The sequence below is a fragment of the Columba livia genome, chromosome 3 (genome assembly GCF_036013475.1).
Source record: "Columba livia isolate bColLiv1 breed racing homer chromosome 3, bColLiv1.pat.W.v2, whole genome shotgun sequence".
Lineage (NCBI taxonomy): Eukaryota > Metazoa > Chordata > Aves > Columbiformes > Columbidae > Columba > Columba livia.
The window spans coordinates 59,587,675-59,597,267 of record NC_088604.1 but is presented as its reverse complement, the minus strand read 5'-3'; the positions used below and the strand labels follow the sequence as shown (position 1 = coordinate 59,597,267).

The window sequence follows — 9,593 nt, the reverse complement described above, 5'->3', positions numbered from 1 at the left end:
TTGATCATCGGATGGGCTTTTTTCCAAAGTACCACTGTTTAAATTGTTGCAAGGAGAGCAACATAAGAAAAACATTTTTTTAATTGACCCATGTCTCTTCTTTTTACTCAAAGACGGTCCACATATAAAACAAGAGGTATTGCTGTCACTCTCCCAAGGGTAACATATTGCCTTTCAGCACTTCTTTCCCTAAGCCTTCCTCCTATCCTTTGTATGGTTATTTGTGTTCGGCTGCTCTACCCGTACATCTCCCTCTCTCTCTCTCTCTCTCTCTCTCTCTCTCTCTCTCTCTCTCTCTGCTGTTGCTGAACTGCAGCTCCCACTGGAATTTGCACAATCAAAACCAGCTCTCATCTCAAACAGCAGTGAATCACACCACCTGAAGAAAAAGAATCGCAAATTGAGCACAGTAGCCTCACTGCTTATACAGCGTGAGGTACCAGTAGCACCCACAGGATGGAAGGACCTGGGTTTATGCATGTGAGACCCACTTAGCCTGAGATCTGCTGCCTGTGATCTGCAAGCTGTCACAGGGTTTTATAGGAGTATGTGTATTTAGGGGACGTTTTTAAGAAGCTAATAGCCTGCTGCATCTGAAAGCTGGAAAAGGCTGCTGCTTGCTGCTGCTGCTGCTGCTGCAGTAGCTGCTGCAGCAGGATGAATGTGTAGCGGACAGCTGCCAGAGCCTTGCCGGTGAGGCTCCCATCCTGCTCTTTCTTCATTAACTGAAGGGATCCAGAGAAAACAGATGCACTAAGTAAGTGCCACACTGGATCTATCACTGCGAACCCTTTACTGTGGAAAATGGTCAACAAAGACATGAATGGATTTCCAGTCAAGAAGTGCTCAGCCTTTCAGTTTTTTAAAAAGAGGGTAAGATTTTCCTTTAATTTTTTCTTTCACCTTTTGTTGCTGTTGTTGTTGTTGCTGTTTATTAATGTGCTAGAACAGAAAGTCATTGAAGAAGGAAGGTGTTTTAATACCAGTTTCCTCCTGTAACTAGCCCATGGCATGGGCAGTTCTACCGAACACCAAGGGCAATAGCACCGTAGGTGAAGGGGTGCTGAGGAGGGGGAACGGGCACAGAGGGGACCAAAAGGCATTACGTCGGCAGTCTGTGCTGTGGAATGTGTATCTCAATCACGGCTGACCACAGAGCTTGACGCAATACAACCAGCTATTCAGACTGGGATAATATGCTCCTAAGCAGAGTGCAGGGTTGTTGCAGCTTGCTTCTGACTCCCTCCTCCACACCCACCCAGGGGTATGACTCCCTCCACACCTTTCACTCACTTGCTTGAAGTGCACTATTACCCACCTCCATTCATCACCTCCAAGAGGGGGAAAAAGGAGAACAAAGAGGCATTTGTAAGCTCAGCAAAATATTTCACAGCTTGTAATTTGCCTGTAATCACAATTAAAGCAAGAGAAAAGAATAAGGCTGGGGTACACCTGGATTTGGTTTTCTTTTGCATTCTTTAACATAGACAAAAAAGATCTGCTATGTATTATACTTGACTATTGATTTCCACAAGGAAACTTAGGTGTAACTCTCTACCTCGTCACTTTAGTTAAGTCATTTATGTTTCTTTGACGCTTTTGTAGTGATGGTGTTGCATACTCTCTATTTAACTTGAGCAACAAAGTCATTTCAATGTGGCAGCAGGACAGGTATTCTGAGTATGTCTGCTTAGATCCAGACACGAGAAGCAAATCATCAGAAAGAGATTGGTGGCAGAGACTCCCCTATGAAAAGTATTTCCTGAATGATTAAAACGACAACCCTCTTTTTAAACAGAGTGGAGTAGGAGCAGATAAGCTGCTCCATTCACTTGTTCATTCACTCATTCATTCATCCCCATTCATTCTCTCTCTGTTTACCAAGAACATGGTCAGGTCATTTAACTATTCAGGCAAAGGAAGTGAAGCCTACACCAGCTGCTCATTGGAAAGCCAGGGTCCACCACTTTTGGGCACCGAGATGCCAGATTTAAGGGTAGACCTAAAAAATACTAGCAGGGACACTCAGAGAGAAAAAGTGCACTGTTTGCTGAAATTTGTTGTTTCCAGGGTGGTTTGTGGAAGCCTCAGGTAGGTACCCAAACATCACATAAACTCAGCCCACAATGTTTCTTGTCTCAGGTTGCTTCTTGTTTAAGTACATTATTATTGGCACATGTATGTTTGATATTCAGCTCACTAGAAAGGCTTATTTGGTTTTCAAAACAGTCTTAAGGTTTTAACATAAATATATTCTTAAAGAGGAAAAAAACAGATTGTAGTCCTTGTATGAGGTTAATTATTGGCAGTGGTCTTCCTTCTCTGATTAGAGCTAAGACAAGTTATCACTTAAAGCCTTTACATAATTTATTCTAGAAGCAGGAAAAAATGTTTTCTTCAGAACTATACTTATGATCAGTGAATTCGTCACTGGAAAAGATATGACTCTTAAGTCATATTTGAAGAAACTGGCATAGTGATACAGTCCTGGACAGTGGATCAACACATATAGCCATTTTTATTTTCTGAGGGTTTTCATTTAATCAGATGTTGCCTTTTTGCTATTGTGATGAAGATAGATGAAATCAGTAAAACCAATTTAGAGGCACAAAGGAAGGAAATTCCCTCCCTGTACATTTCTGTCAATAGATATATGTGTTCATTGAGGTTTCTCTTACCCTGTTATCTTCGTCTCAGAAAATCCTCTGCATTCAAACATTAACCACATTATTCCTACGTCACTGCTTCAGACATGTACAAACAAGAAAAGCTACATGTTCAGAATGTTACTGGCTCCCAGTAATGTATCTTGCATTTGCTGGACTGATGACACGCTACATTTAGCTGCTGGGAGGACAGGGAAAGATAGTTAAAGACAGTCAGTTTGGTTCCCTACTAATGCTCTGGACACTCTGACTGAACAACCATCAAAATCCTGTGCGTACAGAAGCACAGCTGCTAGGTTTCTTGGTTTGAGTCTAGCATGTGATGTTGTTTGCTTGACAGTATGCATCACTACAGCACCAGCAGGCCATGACCAACACCAACAACCTACTGGATGCATCCTATATTGATAGTGAGAGGCAGGTCTTGCCCTGCAGACCTTATCAGACCTGACTGCGGGGCGGGGTGTTAATATCCTGCCTTTTCTGGGTACTGTGTAGGCTTCTCCCAGATCAACAACAGGGTCTATGATGAAAGAAGGGATGGGATCTCAGTTTCTCCAGTTTAAAATCACTGTGTCTGTCTCCTAAAAAAAACCTTGCATTTCTAGCATAGATGCTTTCAGCTCTTTCTAAAAAACCCTTATCAATCTAGATTAGAACACTCTAAATTTCAGGAAATGCTACTGTTTTTTAAATTCAGTTAGATATTTTTTTTTTTTTTAAAGAAAGTGAAAGAACTTTATATTTTCATTAAATTGCAATCCTCTTTGTTACTCTGGCCAAGAGTGCAGAAAAGACTGGAAGAGCTCTGTGTGTTTAAGCTACCCTGAAAGTGCATTCAAACACTCACTTGAATTTGAGGACCAGGGTTTTTTTAAGTCTGGTTTATTCTCTGATGACAAAGCACTGACTCTCTGGGATGCTGCCTGCTGTGTCAGATGATTCAGGGTATGGGCTAATCACTTCTGGAGGTCAGAGAACAGGAAGGAAAGGCTGAAATTAAAGGGCAGCATACTTAATTGAAATAAAAGGAAAAATAGAAACTATTGGTTTTGCAAAACACCCTGTAGCACTCACTGCTGGCAGGGTTGGATCAGACAGATAGAAACTTCATCCACTTAAAACCTGAGCAGTTTGGAAGAAAGCCAAATGGTTTATAATGCCTGGTTGGTTGTGTTTTTTTTTGTTGCAAGACATGTTACAACTAATTGCAACTAGGATCAGGATGATGTTTTAATAATTATATATTGTTTTTCTTAATTAATGATGACACAGAAATCTATAAACAGAAGGGGATAGAATAAGATGGGGCATATATAGGCACAAGAAGAGAATCTGAAGTTATTCCAATGAAGATAATTTGTAAAGACCATTGTTCACACAATCTTAGGTCATGGCATAAAAGGATCACCTTCTGACAAGACTGGGAGATTAAAATATATTATCATCTTATTACACAGAATTACTTTCATTTTTTTGCCATCTCTTGGCCTGTCCACTGTTGTTGCATACTGGATACCAATTTAAAAGCCCACTGACATGGTTTGGATACAAACAGCCAAGAAATCTCTCTTTTTCGTACATGAGAAGCATTTTGACATTCCCAAAGTTCAATTAAAAGGTTCTGTTAGTTAGCAGAAGTCACATCACTCTATTGAGAGGGGCTCGCAGGTTTCATGCTTCAGAGCTGTGCAGAATTGACAGAACTGGACCATTACCAACTCAAAAGATCACTGAATGAGGTAAACCTGCAAACGAACTATTGCTGCTCAGCCAACAGGGCATTCTAGGGCAGAGGGACCTTTCATTGGCACATACTGCCATCCCTGCTGAATAGTTTGGGGAATTCAGGGCTTGTGGTATTTGTACTGCCTTCTTCTGCTGCATTTGCTTCCCTTATAAAGACGTTTGGATAGCATTTTGCAATATCTGACCTCTCTCATCTTGAAATAACATACCTTTTCTTATAACACAACACAAGCAACATGGTTAAAGCAGGACGAATTGTGAACTGCCTGTGCCACTTAAACACTGTTTGATGATATGGTAACCTCAAGTGGACATGGAAATTCATTACCGTCTTAGGTCTGGACCAAGAGCGAATACATATTTATTAAGAAAGTGAAGAAGATAAAAGACTGATAAATGGGAAAAGAAATAGCTGTCTTCCATAAAAGGAAATAAAACAGAAGCAGAAAAAAATGCCAGGGCATGTCTTAGAGAGGAAGTTTATTGCAGGGATTAAGGATTTGCTAGTCTGAAACCTGATAAGGGAAAGAATATCCATAATCCTTTTTCACTGAGAAAATTTACATTAATTAGCAATTTAGGTCAAGCTACAGAGAATGTGCAAGAAGGAAGAGAAAATTCTTATCTTAGTTTCTATGCAGTTTTTCCAAAGATGTAGGTTGTAGAAACCATGCCCTTCTCCTTTCTAGGCTGATATTTTATGGCACTATACACCAGCAGCTTTCTCCATATACAAGCTGAAGAGGCTAACTCATAAACATCATCATGCATGAAGATGACAGCCCAGCCTGCATTAGAGCTCAAGGCAATGAGGGGCTGAAAAGGCTGCAGAATTACTTGAATACCATTTTTAGGATTACAGTAATTTAGGGATAGAGAAAGCCCCTGAAATCAGTACTTCCAGCTGACTTCCTATAGATTATGTATCCTCTGGTAGACTGTGCTAGAGAAGGCACTGCTCTGACACTTTTTCAGGTCTAGAAGTCCATCTCAGGACTGGAGTTGCCTTTTTTTTTTTTTTTTTTTTCAGGGTAATTGGGAGCATACCTAGAAGAAAATAAATGAGAGCTGAATCTGACTGTATCTTAGGAAAATGCCAGCTTTACATGTGATGACTGATGCTTTTCTTAGCTGCTTGGGCCAATGTCACAAAAGTACATAAATGTAAAATTTATTTCCAGGGACAGGGATCCTGGCTGACTGTGAGACATAATTTTGCTTCAGTACAGACTTCTCTCCCACCCCACTTCTCTGCGGAGAGGTGCTCAGTGTCTGTGGCTTTTCTTGACATCAGCCAAATCTGTAAGCTCTCAGCCTTGCCCAGCACAACCCCAAATGCCTTTATCAGGCTACAACTTGAGTGTTGCAGACCACAACTGACACAGAGTTTTAAGGTAACTAGCTGAAGGTGGCCTCATGTCTCAGTCAGATTTCAAATGTGCTACATACACTCATCGAACTGACCAAGCATTTGCTTACCTTCTGTCTATCAATCTCCATCTGAAAGAGATTAACTATTAATTAAACCAAAGGGATGAAATATGAGAGCTGGTGAGAAACTGTGTAAGGCCCAAGTACTGGTTTTCCATGAAGAACTTTGCTTTCCTCTGTCTTCCCATTAAACCAAGGAGTGCTTTGCTTTGGGATCACCGCTAATATTTGACTTCTCAGCTACCATACAGAAAAAGATTAATGAGGCAAAACTGGCAATGTCTAGACAAGAAAACATCTGACAATCCCATGTTCAAACCTAAAATATGAGAGCATTGTTAAAACTTTAGAGCTTGGAATAAAATAATTAAAAAAAAATATATATAAAAGAAATAGGGAAGGATGAAGGAATAATAGCAGAGGACGGAAGGAAGGAAGGAGGGAAGGAAGGGAGACAGAGAGAAAGAGAGAAAGAGAGAAAGAAAGAGAGAAAGAAAGAGAGAAAGAAAGAGAGAAAGAAAGAAAGAAAGAAAGAAAGAAAGAAAGAAAGAAAGAAAGAAAGAAAGAAAGAAAGAAAGAAAGAAAGAAAGAAAGAAAGAAAGAAAGAAAGAAAGAAAGAAAGAAAGAAAGAAAGAAAAAGAAAGAAAGAAAGAAAGAGAAAGAAAGAAAGAAAGAGAAAGAAAGAAAGAGAAAGAAAGAAAGAAAAAGAAAGAAAGAAAGAAAGAGAAAGAAAGAAAGAAAGAGAAAGAAAGAAAGAGAAAGAAAGAAAGAAAGAAAGAAAGAAAGAAAGAAAGAGAAAGAAAGAAAGAAAGAAAGAAAGAAAGAAAGAAAGAAAGAAAGAAAGAAAGAAAGAAAGAAAGAAAGAAAGAAAGAAAGAAAGAAAGAAAGAAAGAAAGAAAGAAAAAAAGAAAGAAAGAAAGAAAGAAAGAAAGAAAGAAGAAAAATAAAGGAAGGAAAAGAAGGAAAAGAAATAAATTCTTCTTACTCCTTTCTCCCTTCCCTAACCTCTTCTTTTCCCTTTCATAAAAGTGTAAGACTAGAAGGCACGTCCAGACTATTTAAGCTTGGTCTCTTTTCCTAAACATGCCTCATAATTCCTACCACAAATTTGACAAGCTGCTGCTTGAAATTGTCCAGGTGTCTTTCACTTTTGGGAAAATCAGCCTGCTTGAAAACATAGAAATCCTCCTCTCATTTTCAGCCTAATTTTACACACAGCCAATTTATTCCCATTTGTTTGCTTTTGCCCTTCCATCATACGAACAACCACTGGTGTATTTATAGACATCAGTCATTTCTTCTCTCAGCTGTATTTGGCCAGGCTAAATAAACCAACTTCTTTTAGACTCTTAAGATAGACTTGCCATTCCCCAATTACCCCTGTAGACAAAGGCAGCTGTCGCTTTTGGTGGCCTGGAGATTTATTTGGGGTTACCAAAGCATCCGTATATTCCTCTTTCACTGTTGTTTCTCACCAAGTCCTCTTCACACTTCTGGCCTCCATCCCAGTCCTCTGCTCCCACTCTGGTCCTCTTCTGCTGAACAGATATCCCATGTGTCACTGGACAATTGTATGAGTGCAAGCCTAGGTACTGTATCAAACCCGCCTCCAGTATTAACTGTCCTCTTGTTGATACACTTCTAGCTAGTTCCTTTCTCTCATAATGATTTTTTGTAAGAACACTCTTATTTTCCATTTTAACCAATTAATTCTCTCGTGTTATCACTGTCTTACTGAGTTACCGAAGACCATACGGATTAGATTATCCAAATTTGCCTCATCAAAGGAAGACATCAGGCAAGCTTAGCATACTGGTAAATGCATGTTGCATGTTGTCTCATTTTCCATTGAACTCTTTAAAATTTGCCCCATCTTCAAATGTGGTAATTTTTGTTTCTATACACACAGTCCCATAAGGCTTTTTTTTTCCCATGCTGTACATCACTCTTCTCCTGGAAAATACAGGCGACAGAATTAATCTTAAGATTTAGTTTTTATCTCAGCTCGATCCTTCTGAGAAGCAGACTTCATTTTTCCTCTTTTTCTTTTTTTTTTTTTTTTTAATTTCAAAATCTGACTGATTTTTTCCAGACACACTCACAGCTGTTCTACCACTTTCAGGTCACTAATGAAATAGCAATAGTGGAGAGGTTTCTTTGAGAGCCTGCTCTGGCTCATTCCTTAGAAGATCAGATTAGATATTGGTTGAGCCTGAATAGTGCTTTGGTCTCTCTTCATTACATGCCTTCAGAGTTGAGCATGGCTTCTGTTTGGGGAAGGGCCAGACATGAGATCTCTTAGTCTTCTGCCAAGTGGATATTAACACCGTTTTAAAGGCCACAGAGTCTGGAGTTAAATTCTTAGAGCAATCCTACCCAGACGATGTCACTGCTATCATAACTCAGCTCAGCAGCCTTAGTATCATTTACCCTCAGTCTGAGCATCCAAATTGTCTGAAAAACCTCATGATGCAAGAAACTGCCAGCAAGAAGAAGAGCACAAGGGGTTTTGGACACTCTTGGCTGTGTGGGAAGAGGCAATGTGAAGTGAGATACTGAGAACGCAGACAGCTGTGTCTGCTAAAAAATCAATGTGGTTCCTCTGCCAAACGGGGAGAGTGATAAATACTATCTGCAGGGTCTGGGAAGGACTAAGAATTTGGAGCAACTTAGTGCACATATTACCCTATGTACTAATTATAGACATGGTTTTGATGAGGGTTGCAAGCTCAGGGAAGGTCAAAGCTTGTGGCCGTGGAGAGAGGAATCAGAGAATTGAAAGCAAGAAGAAAGCTTATATCTTTATAATAAATCGGCTGAAGTAGAGACAGAGAAAATGAAAGGACAGCAACCATCTCTGCAGAAGAACATGTCAATGGAGATGCTAAAGCAATGGAAAAACAAACAAGGTCTAAAAACACAAAAGAGGCTTGCAAAATCAAATCAATAAAACAGAAGGTTTTTCTAGATAGTATTATCACAAAATAACTGTTAGTGGTTGTTATTTACAACAGTTGCTTTTACAGCAAGATGATTAAATATTGAGAGTAAGAAAACAATGAATAGTTCCAGGAGCAACAATTTAAATGTTTATTGAAGAGTCTGCACTGACAGGTTTCCAAATCAGTTTACAAGCAATTAACCAAGTCTCAGAATACCCTGATGAGGTAGAAAAAACATTCACATTTCACAGATAAGTGGACAAAGATAAAATAGTTAACTAAGTCAATTAGACAAGTTAGTATACAAGACAGAAGCTACTTTTCTTTTTTCCTGACCTTTACTGTAACTCACTCTCACAAAAAAAAAAATAAAAAAATAAAGCATTTATTGGAACAGCAGCAGTAAACATCTGCTAGGATTTGCTGTGGCTGGAAGTTATTCAGGAGTTTTAAGCAGCTTAATGACAAAAGCACCAAAATAATTTCTTTTTTTTTTTTTTCAAATGGTCAGAAGAAGTGCCTGATACAGGCTTGCTCACGTGGCAGTGGCACCAGAATATGCTGGATGCTGTGTTAAGCTTGAAAAGCTATTATTTCCAGTCTATTCAGCACATTAAGAAATTGCTCAAGAAAAAAACATGACAAATAGAGATTCTGCAGGTCCTACAAAGTCAAGAGTGCCAAGAGTCATGTTTGTATTTTAAGTATTTTCCATGACGGCCAAAGCCTGTTCCTTTACTGGGATGCATCAGGAAACGGCTAAAGAGGTGGCAGCTTGAGACTGGAGCCCACTTGTGCTCCATAA

General features: G+C 39.4%; 1 protein-coding gene across 1 annotated transcript in view; it reads left to right on the top strand.

Annotated features, from left to right (window-relative positions):
- Positions 1-301: 301 nt before the first annotated feature.
- The window catches only part of SGK1 (serum/glucocorticoid regulated kinase 1), a 78,258-nt gene continuing 68,966 nt past the window's right edge, over positions 302-9,593 (top strand). Inside the window, exon 1 of the mRNA XM_065057052.1 lies at positions 302-873. Within this exon, the coding sequence (XP_064913124.1) occupies positions 805-873 (69 nt within the window). The 5' untranslated portion in view covers positions 302-804. The remainder of the gene's footprint in view (positions 874-9,593) is intronic.